A 20,715-nucleotide genomic window follows, 5' to 3' on the forward strand; every position below is an offset into this window, starting at 1 on the left:
GCAGAAATTATGTCTGCTCAGCATCAGTTTTCCTCCCCATTCCTCAAATGGGCCTGCTGCTAAGCCTCATTCAGATAAGCATTGGGAACAAGCCCACTCTTAACACTTGATCAGGTCAGACTAGGGAAAAAAAAAAAAAAAAAAAAAAAGACTTATTCCCCATCTTGGTCACTCCGTCATGCAAGTATGTCGTAATAAATGGATGGTTTTTTGGTCTGGTAACGAAACTGCTCTAGCTTCAGACCAATCCTCAGAAGAACAGCTTCATCCCACCATTTTGCCATGACCTGGGAGAAGATGAGAGAGACAGAGAGGGAAAGAAGGGGAAAAAAACCAGTAGCATCACCACATACAGATGCTCTTAAAAGCCCTGCAAAACATAACTACATTTCCCCCCCCTCTAACAGCACCAAAAGGACACGTGCTTTTCCCTTTTACCCCAGTAAGTACTGCATCACTGCATTTGGGATAAAGGCAGCTGTGTGACTTCTAACTACAAGACATGGACCTTTCATTTACATGAGACCCATTTCAAGAGTGAGAAGAGCAAAGAAGGACTTAAAGAAGTTACAGAACTGAGAAATTAGGAAAAGAGAGCAAAGAGTAGTGACAAATAGTGAGTACTGATGCAAGCAGACAGGGAGACAGAGAAATCCATCTCCCAGATACCTGAAGAGTCCTTCTGCCATTCAGGAATGACTTATTCTGAGGCAAGTCTTTTCACCCACAAGTTAAAACTTTATTACCAGTACCTGCCAACTCCTCAAGTATGCTGTGTGGAACAGCAGGAACCTGTTTATAGTGGTTCAGGACAAAGCCAGCTGGGGATTTTGTGACCCAGCATTCACAAAGAGACACTACTCACCTGGAAGCTGATAGGAAGCCCAGCAGTAGAATACCCAATGGGGACCACAAGGCCTGGAATCCCAGTGAAGTTACCAAGCTGCATAAACCTGGGGGAAAAGCTGTCATCAGCATTCCTGCCTTGGGACAGCAGCAAAGCCATCTTTTGGGGAGAGGTAGCTAGGATCTATTTCCTGCTTTACAGCCTGAGCAATTTCAGTTAGTGCAGCTCATCTTATTCTTCTTACCTCATGGATCGAGCTGTGAAGGACAAGTCACTGCTCCCAGTCAAGAGGTCAGATTCATAGATTCTTGGGGCAGTACAAGCAACAGCTGTGGAAGAATCACAAGAATGACTGAGACTGAAAGGGACCTCAGGAGGTCAGCTTTAACCTTCTGTCTCAAGGACAGTCAACTAGAGCAGGTTGCCCAGAACCATGTCTGAATGGCTTTTGAATATCCCCAGGGACGGAGATTCCACAGCCTCTCTGGGCAACCAGCACTAGCTTAAAGAGCAAAGGAAGAGTCAGGCAGTGTGCAATCTTCTAGGAACAGCTCAGTTCATTATAGCCACAAGTTTGATATACATGGGTGATGCAAACTCACACCCCTGGAACACAATCAAATCACTAGGAATTATGAATTAAGTAGTAAGTTTCTATTTAGAGCAAGAACATTTGCATACATAAGTAGACATCCAGTCCTTCCTGGGTAAATGTGCTGTCTCTGTAGCTCCTGTTTCAAGTACCAAGAAGGAGTTTCTCACTGTCATGGATATAGGCAGTAAGTCTATAAATATACAGCAAATCTAGAAATACACAGAAGTCTTTCTAACCAGGCTGCATTATCTTCTAAAGGCTTGAGGCACAGCGAAGCCTTTGCACAAAAGTCATGCTCTTAAAACTGGGCAGGGAAAGTTAATGGAGTAACTGTTCTTAAAATGCACCACACAGCTGTGGGGGACCATGTCTTTGGCCAAGGCTGCCAATACCTGGTGTAAGGATACAGTTCACAGAGGTGAAGATCTCTTGCAAAAATCTCATACTCCGAGTTCTCTGTCGATTTGCCTGCAAGCAGAGAGACTACTGTCTGACCAGGCCTTCTTGGTTCGTGAGGCTCATGCTTGATGGTGACAGATTCTGCCCATCAGAGCCTATGCCTTTGCAAAAGAAGACGCAATTCCTGCAGTTTGGAATCCACATGCAGGACACCAATCCATGTGGCATGTCCTCTGCTGTGCCCCACCATTCAGCATGCTTTCACAGCAGAGGGCAGTACAGCTGAGTGATACCTTTCCACATGTATGGGGAGGTTAAGAGAATCCTCTACCCCACCTTTAGAATTTCACTAGGTGCCTTCACCACAGTATGCTTCTTACCGTAATATAATCCAGAGCTGTGAACTGGGAAGCCAAGGCCAGGTTAGCCCGAGTTTCTAAATTCTGAAAGAGAAAACACTGATCATGGCTCTGCTTGCAAGAAACTGAACGTGACAGTCCAAGACTTCTCTTCCAGGTCTGCTCTCCTGTATTAGTAGTAATCCAACTGGTGGCTCATCACAGAAAAGGCAGGAAAGCCTCAGGTTTCTCACTGACATGACACTTGTTCTGTATCAGCCAGGACAGCTACTGCCACTGATCCGAGCTGCTGCTACTTACCATTTCCTGGAAATGTTTATTGAAGTCAGGTTGCAGGAAGTCCCGCATCTCACTGAGAATGCAGATTACATGCGCTACTCGCACTTCCTCTATCTCTGGAAGAGACACTTCAACCACGCTGGCTCCCAAACTCTGCAGGTGCTCCACAGCTGAGTACAGAACAGGTAAAGCACAGACAGCATCCTTGAGTTCACCGGACTTCCAAGAAGGGCTGTGAATCCCCACCCCCTTGAGAAGTTAGAGACCCCATAGGTGATTACAAAGCAAGTATCTTCAGTGCATCTTGTGGCATGCAGAATGCTGCAGCTGATTCTCCTGGATAAAAGCCTTCAGCCTAACTAAATCTCGATATTCCAACAAGGGAGGGGTAGGGGCTTGCAGACAGGTTCCTAAATTACCCACTACATTTCAGGCAAGTTCATCTCCTTCCTCTAGTCACCCCCAGTTAATCTAAAAGGTAAAGGTGGACTGACAATACTTTCTAGAGCACTTGACATGACCAGTATTCTATCGGCATGAAGTGATTATTTAGCATCATGAGATTCCCATTCAAAGCCTCTTCTGAACCATAATAGTAGAGGAACCTGGGGGATACTCAGGAGACCAGGTCAACAGTGCATGTTCACTAAATCTTGATGCACTTTAGCAAGGTTGAACACCAAGACTTTGCGAAAAGTGAATCTTTTGCAGTCTAGAAAGAATTCCTTTCTTTCTTTTACCCCAACTTCTTCATAAATACCCAAGCTTGCCTATTTCACTGGCTTATGGCACATCTCTCCTAAGAAAACTCCACACACGTAGAAGCGTGAGTGTCTATGGCAATAAGGAGGCTGAAGGAAAACCAGGCAAACAAAGCCTGAATACTGTGAACTCTCTCAGCTCCAATGCATAGGAGGCCAATTACTATACCAAGCAACGTAGAGTCTTTCTCCCCTACCCCCTCAAGTACTCAACAGGATCAATTTTGCTTAGTTTAAATCTGACAAAGCCACCTTAAAGGCACTGTTTGGCTGATTTAATGGAAATACCAGAGGACTGGATACATGACAAAGACCTAGCCCTGTTTTTCCTACTGAACATTATATTGTGAAACAAGTCCCTCCCTTAGAAGTCTTTTACCATTAAAGCTTGCAGACTAAGTATTACTGAGCACAGATCTGTCTTTATACAGACAGAGGCTTAGCACACTGGACTGCATTCTTCCATTGTAACCTGACAAGCCTACAACTGCTGAGCTTTTTAACCCTCAGCAGTCAGAAGGGCTTCCCTAATACAAAGCTACTGCTGTTTGTCCAGCCAGACCTCTTTAAGCATCTGCCTTTAAGGACTTCAGGCAAGATCTTAATGCATGCATAAGAGGAGCACCAAATGATACCACGACCTCAGACAGAATAAAAGACTTACAGACTTTTCCTCTTTACCTTTCTCACAGATGGATAGTACTTCAGCATCGCATGCCTAGAGAAAAAGAGGAAAGAGCTAAGTAGACTTTGGACACTGCCGTCCTGTCCTTGGTGAGCATGCTCACAAGGACTTTGGTCCTCATGGAGCTTTCCTTGCTTCTGTCCCTAATGGTAGTGAAACACACCCCTCCAGGATTGCCTTAAGCCACCTGCTCCAAGAAAACAGCTTGCAGGTCATCTTTTCCAGAGGAGAGGATATTCCTCCTCTTCGCTGGGGCAGGGCCAGAAAGAGTCCTTGTTTTCCTCCAGGCAAGAAATCCTGACCACATTTGAGGGGTTGCATTACAATTACCAAACGGTACTAGCTTGCAAGCCCAGTTTCTACATTGGAATGATAACATACCACTCAGCAGCTACATCATTGTCACGAAATGGATACGCTAATTTTCCTCATTTGATTTTAAACTAACTGCCTTTTGTAATCAATTCAGAAGCATTGCTTCTAACAGAAACAGCAGTATGAGGAAGCATACTGCCATCAACTGTAGAGTCATTACCTTTCCTCATGCTTCCAACAGACTTTTACTCAAAAGGCTGCTTTAGGAAAAAATTTATCCCTGTCAATGTTTTCACCCAGATTATATTCTCTTCCTATTATAGGACTAAATATGAGAAGTTCTAATGATGACAGGCAAGAGAACAGTGAATGCACTGAATTCCTTCAAAATCTCATTTTGCAAAGCAGCAGAAAGAGAGAGATAGAACAGGCACCTTAAAAAATGTCCGGTCCACTCCCAGTTTTAAGCCTTTCAGGTCAGGAGCACACATATCAGATAGGGTTGCTTTGGGCTGTTTTAGTCCTGCAGGGAACAAACAAGAGTTCCTTATTTTATCTTGGATGCCTTGAGGGAGACAGCACCTGGGCTCAGGAAGGAAGAGGGCTCACCTACCATATGGATAGAGCGGATCCGGCTCAGCAAGGATACTGTAAACAATGGCTGCATCTGCCACCGAGGTACAAATAGGGCCTGTAAAAGAGAGATCAGTGATAAAAATGTGACAAGGGGTAAATAGTACCTTCCTCCCAAGGTCTTTTGTAGGCACAGATTGCCTTCCTTGTGAGAACACCACACAGCAAGGTCCCTGAGGTGGTGCACGAGTCCTCTTACCTACACTGACAGTGGAGTAGGAGAGCGGCAAGCTGCCATGAGAACTGATGCGCCCAAATGTACCTAGAGAAAAAGAAACGTGAAGTTAGCTAGATACCATCAGTTGGTAGTAAGATCTGACCTAGATGGCTCTCGTCTACCCAGTGGGTAAGCAACACACCCCTGCCAGTCACTTCTATGTCTGTCATTTCAGAGCCCAGTCACTCATCTTTCAATACCCTGTTCTGCTGACCATGATCTGTCTCAGTGAAACAGATACATTCAACAAAGAGTGAAACTGTTTTCCCTTCTGCAAGTACTAATATTGCCTTTCTGACCAGTTACATTTTTGTCATAGTCATCATTATTTTCCTCAGATCAATCAAGATTAATCAAGTTGATCACATGTGAAGGATGCAAAAACAGAGTAATGGCTGAGTGTCTGGTCTGAGACGAAGCAGCTGAGATCCTTCAGAATGGTAAACCATTCCAAAAAGCCAGCATCTCTTCCAAGTGCCAATCCTGCCTTGCTACTTTCCATGCTGTGGACACTGTCCTGTGCATTTCTTATGTCCTCTGCACATTCCTCTTGATTACATTAATTCTTACTACAAAAACTACATTGCTACTTCTTGTAACACTCAGGCGAGAAGGAACGGCTACATCCTGGTTTCATATAAGCCTATTACCAGGTTTAACTTACCAGACACAAATCTGAGCAGCATCAGCCTCTCCATATAATTGGGGTGATGGCAAACCACTGTGGCTGGAGACCACAATGGAGACACAAAACCATTGTGGGTGGAGATGCTTTTCACCAGCTCACTACAGATATGCAGCTATGTTGGGAACACCTCCCAGCAGAGAAGGAAGATTGAAGAGGGACGAGCGAGTAGAAAGAATAGCAGCAAGCATGCTTTATTTAGCATTTGGCTCAAGTAAGTCAGGTTTTTTTGAATATCTGTTCAATAGCCAGTACTGAGAAAACTTCCACTCTGCCGGTCCAACCCACATGACTCTCAAGGTGTTATACTCCAGAGTTTCTCGGTCAAGTTTTGCTTGAAGGGAATTAATGGACTGTACCTGACTTGTTTGTGGCATTCTATCTGATACGCCAAACAAGACACACACCACCTCCACGATTAAAGGGCTCTACCTTTCAGCCCGACCACACCACAGAACGAAGCAGGAATCCTCACGGAGCCACCTCCATCTGTGCCAATAGCCACTGGGCAGAGACCTGCAAAAAAAAAACCAAAACCGAAAAAAGCCCGACACATTGGCCTGTGATCAGAGAGACATCATTGCCCTGTCCATTCTACCAGCAGCTGTAGTGAAGACAGCACACAGAGCTCTCTGTTCAGCTAGGAGTTCCCTCCAGCTTCTAAACCCCCTCATAAAAACTGAATGTCCGAGATACTTTGGCTCAGGACCTTCCTCCCACCACCCCTGAACTCCATTTAGGACCACCTACCTGCTGCTACAGCTGCTGCTGACCCACTGGAGCTCCCACCTGTGAAGTGGTTTGGCTTGTAGGGATTCCTAGGGATCTTGTGGTACCTGAGGCAGACAAATAGTGTTGAATCTTTTCCTGGGAAGGACCGCGTTCATTACAGGGCAGGAAAAGATCCAGAAACACAGCTCAGGGATTCCAATCTCTTAGTAAAGAGATACCATTTTACCCCAGATAGTGCTACGTCCCTAGAAAACAAGATGCCAAAGAGACTTCTGCCTCAGAGTCCAATTGCTTGTTACGAGAAGCAGCCTACCCAAAGGAGACAGACTCAAAGCAAGAGAAAGGATGCCGCTCCAGCTCTTCTGTCTGCAACGGCACTGTGCCATTACTGCATGCCACAGTGCATTACGCAATTCCAAGAGGTGGAGCAGTTGGTGGCCAGCAATTCTTACAGACAAGCAAGTCAGCATCCTCAGCTCTGCCCTTCATCCCAGAGCAGCAGCTCCCAAAGTCTCCAGTCTGACCACAGTCCCCAGACACCAAAGAGACCTGCCAGGCAGCTGGGTATCCAGCCGACCTCACACAGTGAGGAAATGCCCTGGCACGTTGTTGCAGCTGAGGGGAAGCCCCAGTTCCATCCAGCTGCACACGCATGAGTATGGCTCTACACGTGGCTCATCAAGGCTGTGAGGACTGCCGCTCTGGAACCGCAGTTCTCAGCTTGGCTATAGCTGGAAAATTCACAACAGTAAAGCAAATTTCAGTGAAGCTGTTTTAGCTAGGAAATAAAAACATTATGTTCTCCTGAAATGACTGTACCTTTTCTCACTGTTCTGGGCCTTCAGCCATTACTGTGACTGAGCATTAGATTACTATTTATTTGTTTTCTGTCACCGTGTTTGTCTACCACTCATCCTGTAAACATTCACACCTCCAGGTCTTTAAGGCCTGGCAAACCAAGTTCCTTACTCAACAGACGCCACTTGGATCCTCTCCCTCCTTCGGTTTCAGGCACCATCTTCAGGCTTCCACAGCTACACTGACCCTCAAATCTACAATGCTGTATTTTCATACCCCCAGGGTTCTCCCTGCCCAGGGTGCCTCCATCAGTTTTATTCTCACATGCTTGCCCTATTTTTGTACCCTTCCCTGTCGGTTCTGGACATACTTTTAGGTCTTTCTAGACCCAGAGGAAGAGAGGGGAAAGGGATTTTTACCTATTAGGGTTGCATCCAGTTGTTCCAGTCCCTAGTTCATGCATGTTCGAGACCCCAATAATGATAGCCCCAGCCTCTCGCAGCTTCTTGGCCACAGTAGCATCTTCTGTTTCGGGCTCTGTCCCGAGATACACTGTTCCCACTTGGTGATGGTAAGGTACCTTAGGCAAGAAGACACCTTAGTATTCATCCTAAAGTAATGGCAAGATAAGCAGGCACATGTGCGTGCTTCACATCCACACTTCAAGTGTACAACAGACCGCAGATATTAGGACCCACAGGGGTAAGTAAGGGCTAGGAAGCTTCACTTTTCGACTTGTCCTGTTTTGGTTTCTGTTAGGTAGAACATTTAAGCCTTCGTTATTTGGTCCTTCTCCCATGCAGAGTCCTTTTAATACCATGATACAGAGGAACAGAAACATGTAGATGGTCAAAAAGTCTGTCTCCCTGTAGCAATATAATCGCTATGCCCAAAGGCTACAGAACAGTCCCCTTGGCCCCACACCACACAGGAGCTCCGTTTTCCATTTTTCTACAGACAGAGCTGCAGCATTTCAAATCTGCAGTGCTTTGAAGCAAGGCACAGGGATTAGATGGATGCCAAAATACCAGATGGACTCATTTGCAGGGTATGCTATGTACTCCACTTCGATGCAGCAGTATAAGAATCTGTACATAAACAGGACTCCCACCCTATGGGTAGTTCCCTGCAGAGCTTACGACAGCTTGGTAGCACTGCTGGGAGTGTTTAATGGTAACTGTTGTTAGGCCACAGGCAAAACTCCTTGCAAGAGGGAATTTTCAAAGTAACTTGCATATTTCTGACACAAGTGTGTCCTTTAAGGTAAGGAGAGAGGGATGCTTTGCCAGTGGAGCAGTCAGTGCCTGCGAAATACAGACAGTTACAGATGCTTTTATCCTTTCTCATTTCATCACAAGAGGGACTGTTTCCCACTCCCACCCTCTACTTCCTGTGGATTAAAGGGATCAATACAATATATGGAACGACTGCTGTACCCAAGATCTGTCTTCACCTGGCAAAACTTGTTAATCCTACTCATTATAAACCCACATACTACCCTTTATTACAAACATATTCTCAGGCTTCTGCTGAGGAGTTGGCCTTAAAACCTTGTTGCAGTGAGTTGTCCAGGTTGACCACCTGCAGCATGAACTGACAGCTACAGAAAGAAACTCACCACTTTGAACTCTTCTTTCAGGCACACTGGGATGCCATCCAGATAAGACAGGGTACATTTCTTCCTGTAACGAACAGTGGAGGCCTCAGCCATCTGCACAGGGAAAGAAAAAAAAGTATATGTTATACATATTTAGTCGAGCTGAAGGTCAGTACCAGTATCAGAACAGATACCAAAAATGGTTTTCTCAGACTTCTACTGAGCCAAACTACAAAAGTTTCTTTCTTCTTCCACCATATGCTGATGGGAAACTACTGCTTGGAAGCATCTACGCTAATGAATGCCACATAAGCACAGAAGTCCCGTTTTAAACATAGTCATCCAGCAGGAAACAGATTGCTTTAATGCTACCTCTCTTTGCAGAAAGGAAAGCAAACTTGTTTGTAGTCCTCTACACAAGGAGGGAGGAAAACTGTACATATTTTTCTGTGCAATACATCAGTAGAAGAGCCTCTGCTCCTTCTAATAGATGCTACTGTTCTTGGGGTGGCAGGGGCCCCTCTCCTACCAGCGGCAGACATTACCAGCATTATTTGCTCCTGGTCCCATTGCACTATCGCTCTGAGTGGAGGCGTGGATTTGTCGCAGTCCTCCAGCACAGCAATGATGTTCTTTGCTACCTGAGATGGCGTCAGCTTCCCACTCCTACAGGACAGGAGAAGTTGGGACCTTGTTACAAGACGCCCACACCACACCCACACACCGGGTTTGTCTCTCATGTAGCAAGATGGCAGCTGTCACAGCTGTAAGCAAGAACTAGGTAAGCATCTGTGTGTGGTAATGATTTCAACACAGTTGACACCATCAAGACAGAAGACTCCCTTCGTTAAGGCGAGAGTTTGCCTACACAGCATGCCCCCGACCCTCAGAGTAGGGGCAGGAGCTAGGAGACTTACCCAGATATTCCCGAACCACCAGATAAACAGGGAAGGGCAGGTGTCAGCTTTACAGAGAGCCCTCAAGCTCCTGAAACCCTGAGGCTGTGAAACTTCCCATATCACGAGCTAAGACCAAGAGGACAGCCCCCTTTATACAGGCATCCCATTACAGAGATGTGGCTCACAGCATTACTGTCATAACCCACCTTTAACAGGCCTTCCCTCCCTCCTGGCAAAAGGCTACATTATACCACAAACATATCTATTTCTGGCTAACACGAAAGCCTCACCTACAACAGCAGACTGCAGTGTCAGCCTTTTGCTCCAAGGCCGCAGCCTACTGGCAGAGGTGGCACTTCAGGAACAAGTGTCAGGAGTGCAACAGGATTTATCCGAGTGCTCCACATCTGACATATGTCCCAGAGGCAACCAGGAGTTACCAAGCAGCCAACAGCTCACAGAACCTCAGAGTCAGGGACGTGCTTTCAGCTCTTCCCCAGCTGGACATGTTTACTGGGCGAAAGCAGTCAAACTGCTCACAGGAGCACAAGCAGATGGGGAACCAAAGGATTCTTCAGAGACCCACAATATGTGCAATTCGGATCATCCAGATGAACCTTCCTCTCCTTCTCACTCATGTGTTTGGGCAAACAAGGTATGTAGAAATCTCTCCCAGAGAAGACTGACAATAAGCCAAGGAAAATAACATTTAAATACCCTTGCAGGGCTTGTAAAAGTTGTGCCAGCTCTCCCAGTTGGCTTTCCTTCATTATTCTATTAGAGGGAAAGGATTGCAGAGGGTGATGCTAAAGAGTGGTACCTCAAGGACAATCCTAAGAAAGAGATGCCTGAGAGCTTGTGGAACAGTAACAGCCCGCAGCAGGGGAACATGTGAGACAGGTTGTTTCCAGACCATAATTTCACCTACCGGTAGCAGTCCAGGTAGTCTTTGATCCCTTTGAAGCTAAACCCATTGCTAGCAGAATCAGACCTGCAAAGAAAGGATTAAAGGGGCAACTGTGAACCATCAAAGCCACCTCTGTTTAGACCTGCAGACTTCAGTATCACAGTCCAATGCAGGTTGGGTATCACTCGTTCACAGTAAACTCGTTGGTCACCGTTGGGACTGCTAGCTTACGCATTTCAGCTCACACTCTGTCAGACTCCTTGCACACAGGCAAGACACCAGCTGTACTCAGGGTGCCACAGAAATAAGGGATCAGTCTTGCTGACACGTTATAGTTGCTTTGTATTTCTACTGCAGTACAGCAGTCACTAAACTGTTCAAAATTTATTCCAGGTTTACATTTGCTACTCACCACTGGAGCATTACAGAATAGCTAGAATATACTATAAGTAAACCTACTAGAATATACTACAGGTAAACCTACTCCCAGGATCTCTGTCCCAAGTTCAATCCAGACAGCCAGCAGCACATACAGCGTGTGGTGCAGGAGCGGGAAGAGATGCAGCACACACAATGATTCACATCAGCAAACTGCTTAAAAACTAAGTCAGTGTCTCTAGTACATTAGAAATAGACCATTTCTCATCATAACAGGATGAACATAAGGTCATCTGAAGAGCTAGCTACAATTACTATTCCTGCGATGTCTCCATATCACCACCCAAACCAGAAGCCATATCCTGGAATAGGACAGCGTACGGCACCATAATGTGCTATGCAGGGAAGAGGTAAGGTTCCAGTAACCTGCTCTGTAATACTCGATATATCACTGGCGAAGCTGGGGACACAAGAACCAGAAGGCTGCACTCACCCCAACCAATGCCTGTAGGAAGTACATCCCTCCCTCTAAAGTGAAGGGGACAAAAGTTTTTCCTTGCTCTAGCTTAAGAACTCGAGCAGGGAGCAAGTTTAGTCCTGTTAAAAGCTGAGATACCCACAGAGAACCCACTCCGTGAGATGCTGAAGTGCAGCTCATAGACATTTTCAGTAACTACCGGATAGGCCCACAACTAAGAACCAAAACCAGATGGGGACAGCATTCATAGCAGCCCAGCTGCTCCCACCTCAGCGTCAGACCTCAATGAGACACGTGAGCCCGAGTAACATTTTGCCTGGAATCTAGCGGGATTTAATCAAGTATAGGCTGCAATCAAGAAGCTGAACAGATTTTTATCCAAGCAACATAACTAACAAAGCCTAATTTCTTGTGGATCGTTTTCTTTATAACCTGTGTTCCTTCTCTCCTCCAAGCAACCCCTGTGTTCTCTTTGAGATTCCTTGCAGGCAAGAAACAGCACACCTGCAAACTCACTTAAACGGATGTATGCGCTGACTAGCCAACCACTAAGTGTATCTGCGCTAATAGTGCGACCAGAACCCTGGCAAGGGCTGAATTTGGTCTCTCCCCAATAAGCAGACTTCCTGAAGTTTGCAGAAACTTCATATTGCTTGTAACTATCGGTGATTTATAAGCTACAAAAGGAAAGATGACTGACAGCACTATTTGTTTTGTAAAGTACCTGTGTGTGGAAAAAGATTTTAATCGAGATTACTGACAACGACAGTTTGCTACTAACATGTAATAGTGCCAACATGAGTGTTCTTCCACTCCACTCTTACGCATCACATACTGACCTTGCATCTATCAGCTGCTCGATAATATCCGAAGTGCTTTTAGCCTCAGACTTGTCTTCTGTAACCTCTGCAGCAACCTCCGGGATAAACGTGGGATCTTCGTGAATGTCAAGTGAACGCATGAGTGAGAAGTTGTTCAGCCTGAAAGAGAAAGTCACTGCTAGAGCTTGCAAGCTCTACCATGACTAATCTTTCACTCTTCAGAGGAAACCTTACGCAAGAACATTTTGTCTTAGCAGTCTGCTCTCACAGCAGGGAGTTGCAACAGTGACAAGATAATCTCTCACACCTTTCCTAAAGGCAGGATCAAGTCTACTCTGCTTGCTTAACAAAGCCTCCTACCTCTTGACATAGGGCCAGCCAGCCTCCGTAAACCCAAGCTGGGAAAGAAATGGTGAAAGTTTTCGATTCATTTTAATTAGACATATCACCTACAGACCAATAAAGACAGAAAACGGAGAGGAAAAGAAAAGGAGAAAGTAGTGTAAACCCACATTCAAGCACTAATCCTGTTAAGACAAGCACCTCCTCAGACTTCTCCATGACCATAGTTTGTTCATTCAACATTGTTCGTTTGCAACCAAATACAACAGGGATTGCAGCACAAGTCCAGGGCTTGGAACATGTAAAGCCAGGAAATTGAGACCCTGTCATAGAAGTCAAGGAGTGATCTGCTGTATAACAGCAGTGACATTTGTCTGGGTTTGATTCACTCAAAAAGTCCATGCCCCAAGTAAAAGTTCAGGGGTACCAATCATGCTTAATACATTTTTCAGTGTCCTGCACAGACGACCCATTAAATCATGGGCAAACTATGTGAGCCAAGCGTGAGCCCGAGGTTCCTGACACCTCTTACCTGAGTGGCTCTTAGTGCCACGTACACTTGAAAGCACAGTTTCTAAACAAAAACATAAGTGAGAGAGAAAGAGCAAAGGCTGACCTAAAATAGTGAATATCTTTCAAAAGAACATACTAAAACCTCTGAACTTCATGTCTGGCCTCATTTCCCCACTACTACTATTCTTTTACCACTATCAGTGATAAACACAGGACATTCGCTCATCCTTTGCACAGCTTTGAAAGAAAGGCAAAGAGGCGAGCTGGAGAATCCGGTTTCTATGCACCTGCCTGAGTGTGAAAAAAAGGCTAATTTCTTCTGACGGAGACCCACTCAAACTAGAGTAGTTTAAAAAATAATCCAGTAAACAACATCTACGACACAGTCTTGCTCATTCTCCAATCATGTTATGCAGCTTCCCTCTTAGAAAAGGTCATTTCAGATAGCCTGTAAGTGGTATGCAATGTGAGCATCTTAAAAAAAAAAAAAAAAGAAACTTGGAGGGGGAGAAAACTCCCCACTCTTACCTTATTAAGAATGGCAGTAAGCAGATCTGTCCAAAAGCCTAGAAGAAAGTAAGCAGAAACATTGGTTTGCAGTAACTTTGACCTGAACACCTTCCTCACTAGACAAGGAATGCTGAATGTGCTCACAATTGCTGCAGTCTCACCCTAGAGAGCATGCAATGCTATGTAGTAAAAAAATAGCACAAATCCTTCTATTTCAGGCCACAAAACTGGCCCGAAATGCTTTCCCTCCACCTCTCATATTTATATAACTATAAAGAGTGTATACTTTGGCTCTCCTGCCTTTGTCCTTCCCTGACTCGGTCTGGAAAGCCTGCAGCTGCAGGCTGCAACGCTGTTAAGAAGCATCTATATAGCTCCCACACGTTCCTTTCTTCATGTTCCACAGATTACGCAAACATTGGAGAAAGTAGAAGCCTATTAGTTTGTTTCTCCCCCTGTTAGGATCTTTCCTGTTACTCAACCAGCTCCTACAGTAAACCAAGTCAACTTGGAAAAGCACAAGAAATTTAGAGACTCCGTGGTAGCAGGCAGCTGAAAACACTCTTTGAATACCTTGGTTCCCAGTGTAGCAATACCAGTGGCCCCAAAGAGACCGGCCTTGATTCTAGCCTGTCGTAATAGCTCAACAATGGACTTCAAAAATCTGTTAAGAGATGTGCAAACACAGTACAGGTCTGAAGCAAGGCTCATGCTCCTAGATCCATGAACTGATATGTTGCCTCATACATTACATAAGAATTGCAGTCTCTTTTTTTTTCCTAATCTACATCTCATCTAAACCAGCACAATTCTCTAAGAGATTGAGAATCTTGCATCCCCCCTTCAAGGGGGATGTCAGGAAAGGAAACAAGCCCAGGGTCATGCACCAGAAGCAGACACAAAGCAAGGGATAAAGAGGTATTCTGGAAGAAAGCCACTTGCAAGGTATTTTCATGAATAAACCCAATACTAGCTTTCACTCCAGGCCCCACCAGCCACTAAGCTCTGTAACAGGTCACACTGCTGGAATAAGACCTTCATGCCTAACCTTGACACCGGCTCAAAAGGAAAGGCCCAGCAGCAGCAGCAAAATCCACCTGCTTTTGGGCGGACGATGCCGCAAGGTGCTCACTGCCAAGGGGACGTGGGCTTTTCTCTTCCCAGCACCCTGCCATAGGGTGGTCACGCCTCCTCCACACCGGCCTTGGTGGGAATCAACCCACAGGCTCAAAGGTAGTGCAAAGACCACCCGAGGAAGAGCACTGGTGGGACAGCTGCCTTCAATACCAAAGACCACTCGAGGAGGAGCCAAGGGGGGACAGCTACCTTCAGCGCCAAAGGCCACGCCAGGAAGAGCTCTGGTACGATGGCTGCCTTCAGCACCAAAGACAACCAAGGAAGAGCTCTGGGGGGACACAGCTGCCTTCAGTGCCAAAGCCCACCCGAGGAAGAGCTTGAGGGGTAAAGCTGCCTTCGGCGCCTTCCCTGACAACCCCGCTCAGAGGGCTGAAGGACCCGAACCCCTTCACCTCCAAGGAAAGCTGGTGGCAGCTGTATTCTGAGTCTGATGTCGGCTTCGGGCCCTCACGACACCCTCACCCAGAGGCCAGCTCTCCGGCATCCCACCTGGGGGACAGGGTGTACCCGAAGCCCCACAGAACGCCCCCATCTCCCTACAATTTCCCTACAAACGGGGCTTTTACCTTCCCACCGAGACACTCCCCCCCCGCCTCCTCCCTCCGAAACCCCCGGCAGCCCTGGCCGCTTTCCCCCAGCAACCCCGGGTTTTACTGCCTTGTTTACCAGGCAGCCCCGCTACTGGCCCCGGGGCGGCCACCCGTCCCCCTCGCCCCGACTCACCGTGTTGGCCACATGGACGAAGAGGCGCAGTCCGGAGCCGCACAGCCGCGGTGCCCACTGCGGAGAGGAGGCGACAGGTAAGGGCCGGACCCCGCTCCCTCCCTTCCCTTCCCTTCCTTCCTCCCGCCACCCCTCCGGCCGCCCTCCCGGCTCCCTTCCCGGCGCTCACAGTGTCCCGCGGCCGCCAGCGGCCCCGCTCTTCGGCCCGTCCCGGCTGCCGGCGGCGCAGCACGGCCCCCGCGCTACCGGTGTGCCGCCGCACGCAGCACAGGTAGAAGGTGGCTGCCGGCAGCAGCAGCGACAGGAGCAGAAGCAGCAGCTGCGCCGCCATCTCCCTCCTTCCACCGAGCCCTCCCGCTGCCGGGGCGGTGCTGGGGCCTGGTCCCGCCTGCCACCGAGGGCGCCTGCGCCCCGCCCGGAGCTGAGGGAGTGAACGGCGGGAGCGGCGCGGTGCCCGCCCGGTGCCTGGCGAGACCGGGCCTCCCGCGTCGCCCGCCATGTCCCGCTTCTACCAGGCGCTTGGCCGCGCCGCCGGCGCCCGGACGGGGGGTCCGGGCCTGGAGGAGGAGGACGTTTACCGGTGGGGTCTGACAGGTTAGCGGGACGCCGCCGGCAGCCGGGCAGGCACCGGGGGCTGCCCCCCCCCCCCGGGAGAAGGGGTGGTGAGGGAGCGGTGGAGGCCCGGGAGGTTTCTCTGCGGGGGGGGGGGGGGGGGGGGGCTGGTGCTTGGTCGTCGGGGCTCTGTGTTAACAGCCCCCGGGCCTGAAATAAATAAAAAAGTGTAAATACAGGGGACTTGTTAACAGTATGCAGCACTTGAGTCCAGGTACAAGGAAATGATCTTGAGAACTCCGGCTTTACTTGTTTTGTGTTTGTTTTGATGTCTTTGCTCTGTAATAGTGGCTTCTGAAGGGGGCCTACATGAGAGCCGGACAGGGACTTTTTTAAAGGGTATGTAGTGATAGGATGAGGGGTAATGGCTTCAAACTGGAAAATGGTAGATCTAGATTGGATATCAGGAAGAAATTCTTTACTGTGAGGGTGGTGAGGCGCTGGAACAGGTTGCCCAGGGAAGTTGTGAATGCCCCACCCCTGGAAGTGTTCAAGGCCAGGCTGGATGAGGCTTTGAGCAGCCTGGTCCAGTGGGAGGTGTCCCTGCCCGTGGCAGGGGGCTGGAACTGGGTGATCTTTAAGGTCCCTTCCAACCCAAACCATTCTATGATGCTACCATAATAAGGATAGCAATGGTGGTAGTAGCTACAGTGACCTACGCTTGAAGTCAGCCCTAGATTAAGGGTAGGAAAGCTGGAAAACATCTTGGTGAGAAATTATTATTATACAATAGTAGAGTGTGCAGATTTCCGGTAGCATAAAGGGTGTCCCTGGATGTTGTACTTAAGTATTTTTAAAAGGGGCTGGAGCTAAAAATTAAGCTGTCTTTTAGGAATGCAAAGTAGTGGCTTCATTACCAGATTATGTTCATTGTGCGGGCCTTTATAGTGACTTGGGGCATTTCTGTGTGTACAAGTTCCTGAATATGGTTTAATTTAATTGATTTGCAGTAACACTGGTGTCTCTGCTCTCCAGCAAGGTAAACCAGCTTCTGCTGAAAACTAGTGCACTTTTCTTGCAAGGCAGTTGTTTGGGAAGGCCTGGTTGTGCAGAACTGGTTTTGGTGGCTTCAAGGTGTAACTGTGTATGGAGTGTATTGGATGACTATGTAAATGTAACAAATTGCTTTTGTTCTCAGGCATTAAGCTTCGTCCCTATCAATTAGAAGGTGTAAACTGGCTGGTGCAATGCTACGAAGTCCAGCATGGCTGTATCCTGGGCGATGAGATGGGTCTTGGGAAGACTTGTCAGGTGTGTTATAGTGATTGGTCAGTTAATCAGGCCCATTCTAAAGTGCATACTCATTGTTTCTTTCACTCCTCCATCACTTAAAACCTCTGTTACGTCCTGAATGACACTCCAAAAAAGTTTCAGGGTTTTGTAAAAAGGTGAGTGGTCATTTTTACATGACATCTGAATATCTAACTAATTCATAGTGCACGGAGCTGAAGGGACAGTACACAGCCAGCAGGGAAAGGAGTATGTCATTTTGATGCATCTGCAACAAGATGATTTTTGGGTTTGTCCACACATGGATTAAAATTTACAGGTGTAAATTTTTCAGTGCTGCTTTTTTGTTAAGTTTTTAAATGGGTTTCAGTTTTGTTGTAAAGACGAACATTTGTGCTGTGGTTCAGGTGGTGGTATTCAATGCGTCTTAAATAACAAGCTGGTAGTTTTAGAAAGTGTTGTATGGTAGGTCTTCTTTTTTGTGACTGTGGAGAAAGGCCTTTGGAAAGGGGCTGCAGATTTCGAGGTCACGTTTTGGGATCCAAGCTTTTTTGTCATTGATGGTGGATCTCACTTGACATTCTCTTGTGCTAGAGAACCTAGGGGAACCAGCTAAAAAGCTCAAGAGGGAGACAGTTTATGTGGGTTCAGGCTATTGCATTTAACTCTTTTCTTATTATAAAAAACCCCAATATTTTCCTTGCCTTCTAGACTATTTCTCTACTTCTTTATTTGACAAAAAAAATAACAAACAAAGGGAGATTTCTGATACTTTGTCCTTTGTCCGTTCTGAGCAACTGGAAGGAAGAACTGGAGAGGTAAGTTTAACAGTTGTCTGGCTCATCATATTCTTGCACAACAGGTTACAAAGATTCTCTTCAAATGGGCTCAGTACAACAGTTTTCTTCCTTTCAAAAGGAAGAAAAGTAAAAATGGGAGCTGCCAAAACAACAAATCCATGCAAACACCACTTGCAGTTAATGTGTAGTCTTTAGAATGCTGTGGTATACATGATTTCATCCAACTTATAGTCTTGTCTGACTTTCAGCCCAAATGCCCCCACTAGCTCCTTGCTTTTTATTGATTTGTAACCCTCCATGATCAGCCTCTCTTAGGCAAAATCTGCTGAAGACACCCAGGATTCTGTATAATGAAAGGTAAGACCCAAGTTGAATAGTATCTTTCATGGCATGCTCACATATGCATGCAAAACACATTACATCTGTGCATGCAACCCATCTTCACTGGCATGCAAAGTCTGTGCTGATGGCACATTTGCCATGCCCTGAAATCATACATTTTTGAGCTGGAGCCCAAAGATTCCTTTTAGGAGGAAGGGCGGAAAGCTGAAGATTAGAACAGAACTCTGTCTATGTGACTATCAGGCAATGCTGTCTCTGAGGATCTGAAGTCATCCAGGTTACATTCTGAAGTGAACTGGCCTGATTTGGATAGACTTGCAGTGGGAATAGTTGGGGTAGAATGCATTCCTTCATTGATAAGCAGTGAACAGGAGGACCATTAGCCAAATATCAGTGGTGGGATTAAATGAGGAAAAAATTTATGGCCCCAACTCTTCCTCCATGGAACTGGTTTTATCTGCTTCTTGGCTAAGAGGATAGATTTTTGAGGCCCTGACTTAGATCTGTTTGCTGCAGACATTCCCTTTATTTTAGCATGATTTAGGCCAATTCTTTGGCCCCAACTGGGCAAACTCTATTCATTCACTACCTTCTCATGAGCTTTTTCAGTTCAGAATAACAGATGGGCCATGAGACTGGTTTTCAGTCATCTGTGTTGAACTGTGAGACCTAGGAGAAGGCAGTTTATTTGTGACTTGTCCAGACCAGAACCAGCAGCTGAGGTGCCAACGTGAGATGCATACTAGTCAGGAAGGGGTTAGGTTCAAAAGCTGAGATCCAGCCACATCTCACAAGAGGGTAGGGTGTTTGGATAGGAGGTTCTCATTATCTGTGCAGTAGCTATGTTTGATAATGGGGTTGAGGGTCTTAAACATGAAAGACTTAGCTTGACTCACTGTTTTTGCTGTCTTTCTCTTGACGATAGGTTTGCTCCAGGTCTTTCCTTTGTGACATACGTAGGCAGCAAGGAGGAACGACCCAAACTGCAGCAGAACCTGAAAGAGCAATCTCACCTCCATGTGCTCTTGACAACATATGAGGTATGTCACTTGAAAGGAGGGATAAAGTTTTTCCTTGCCTTTTCCATTCCCCTGTACCACCCATCTCATGCCTTGTCCTCGGTATTCATCTCTGACCTTCCTCAGTGATTTTCTACTGTGTTACCCATTCTACAAACTGAACTAAGTTGCTGCGGTTTTTGTGCCCCTAAGATAATCTACTTTAACCCCAGCATTACTGCATAGCTGCATCACACCTTGAGCAAAGAAAACAGACCCATGTCCATCCTTAACTAATGCTAAATGGTATCTGCATTGACTTTGTATGGTGTCTTACAGACCTGAAATATTTAATAGAAGCATGCATATCTGTGATGTTTATTAAGATTCTATTAATTGGGCAATGCAAGAACGCTTAGAAAGAGTTTGCCTTTTTCGTGCCCCTTTCAGCATGCCCTCCTCGGACAAAACTCTCATTCCTGGACTGCAAAATGGTTACGTTCCTGTTACAATTGATAGGACTTTGGGCTGAATCTGATCATAGCTCTCCTGAGAAGGTCCTGTCCTGTTGTAAATGGAACTAACCAGAATAGGGTTGTTTCCTTGATCACTGCTTTGGACTTAGCATGATCCTGTGCTTAGTTATCTGGAGTGGGAAAAAGCCCTTATTTTTCTCTTATGAGCCAGTCCCACTCAGGTGTTACTTCTTATCAGCACTTTGATTTTATTTTAACAATCTTTTAACAAACACATCAACTTGAAATTAGATGAAAACCACTTCTTACAGTTCCCTTTTTTTTTTTTCCCCTCCCCTCTTCCATTTCCCTTCCGATCTCCCTTTCCCTTTGCCCTTCTGTTTTTCCACTCTTCAAGTATTTTACGGTCTCTTCCCACTGGGAATTGTGTGACCTGTGCTCACCATTCAGGTACACTGAATCTTTTTCCATGTCACACAAACGGGAGTGGGGAGTAGTGATAACCCTTGTCCTGAATGTGATAAATAGAGGTGCTCATACTGAAGCAAGTCCAAGAAAGCAATCAACTGTATCAAGATATGCACTTAGCCGGGATTTTTCTTGTCTTTGTTGCTTTTGACGATAGAATTCTGTGCTTTTTAAGGATT

General features: G+C 46.4%; 2 protein-coding genes across 3 annotated transcripts in view; one reads left to right on the forward strand and one right to left on the reverse strand.

The window, feature by feature from the left end:
* On the reverse strand, positions 1–16,109 carry LOC134523118 (uncharacterized). The gene is made up of 20 exons (XM_063351624.1): positions 15,780–16,109; positions 15,611–15,667; positions 13,769–13,806; positions 12,404–12,544; positions 10,730–10,792; positions 9,448–9,568; positions 8,924–9,016; positions 7,725–7,885; positions 6,526–6,611; positions 6,208–6,291; positions 5,073–5,135; positions 4,854–4,931; positions 4,675–4,763; positions 3,922–3,958; positions 2,501–2,649; positions 2,222–2,284; positions 1,835–1,910; positions 1,092–1,176; positions 866–953; positions 1–287 (listed from the first exon to the last, which is right to left on the reverse strand). The coding sequence occupies exons 1-20, from the start codon at positions 16,107–16,109 to the stop codon at positions 177–179; spliced, it is 2,013 nt and encodes a 670-aa protein (XP_063207694.1). The 3' UTR covers positions 1–176.
* CHD1L (chromodomain helicase DNA binding protein 1 like) overlaps positions 16,071–20,715 on the forward strand; it is a 25,808-nt gene continuing 21,163 nt past the window's right edge. Inside the window, exons 1-4 of one of the 2 annotated variants that reach the window (XM_063351602.1) lie at positions 16,071–16,204; positions 17,361–17,473; positions 18,164–18,270; positions 19,520–19,634. In XM_063351602.1, the coding sequence (XP_063207672.1) occupies positions 16,108–16,204; positions 17,361–17,473; positions 18,164–18,270; positions 19,520–19,634 (432 nt within the window). In that variant the 5' untranslated portion in view covers positions 16,071–16,107. Of the gene's footprint in view, positions 16,205–17,360; positions 17,474–18,163; positions 18,271–18,557; positions 19,635–20,715 lie in introns of those variants that run through there. The other variant, XM_063351610.1, reaches the window with a different exon arrangement.

This window comes from Chroicocephalus ridibundus, chromosome 1 (assembly GCF_963924245.1).
Source record: "Chroicocephalus ridibundus chromosome 1, bChrRid1.1, whole genome shotgun sequence".
NCBI lineage: Eukaryota > Metazoa > Chordata > Aves > Charadriiformes > Laridae > Chroicocephalus > Chroicocephalus ridibundus.

Excerpts from the sequence above, each read along its gene's own strand:
- LOC134523118 (XM_063351624.1), bottom strand. The coding sequence starts at position 16,109 with ATGGCGGGCGACGCGGGAGGCCCGGTCTCGCCAGGCACCGGGCGGGCA. Across the intron at positions 2,285-2,500 it reads ATAAACATTTCCAGGAAATG|AATTTAGAAACTCGGGCTAA; the intron begins GTAAGTAGCAGC and ends TTTCTCTTTCAG. Across the intron at positions 954-1,091 it reads TTCACAGCTCGATCCATGAG|GTTTATGCAGCTTGGTAACT; the intron begins GTAAGAAGAATA and ends CTTTTCCCCCAG.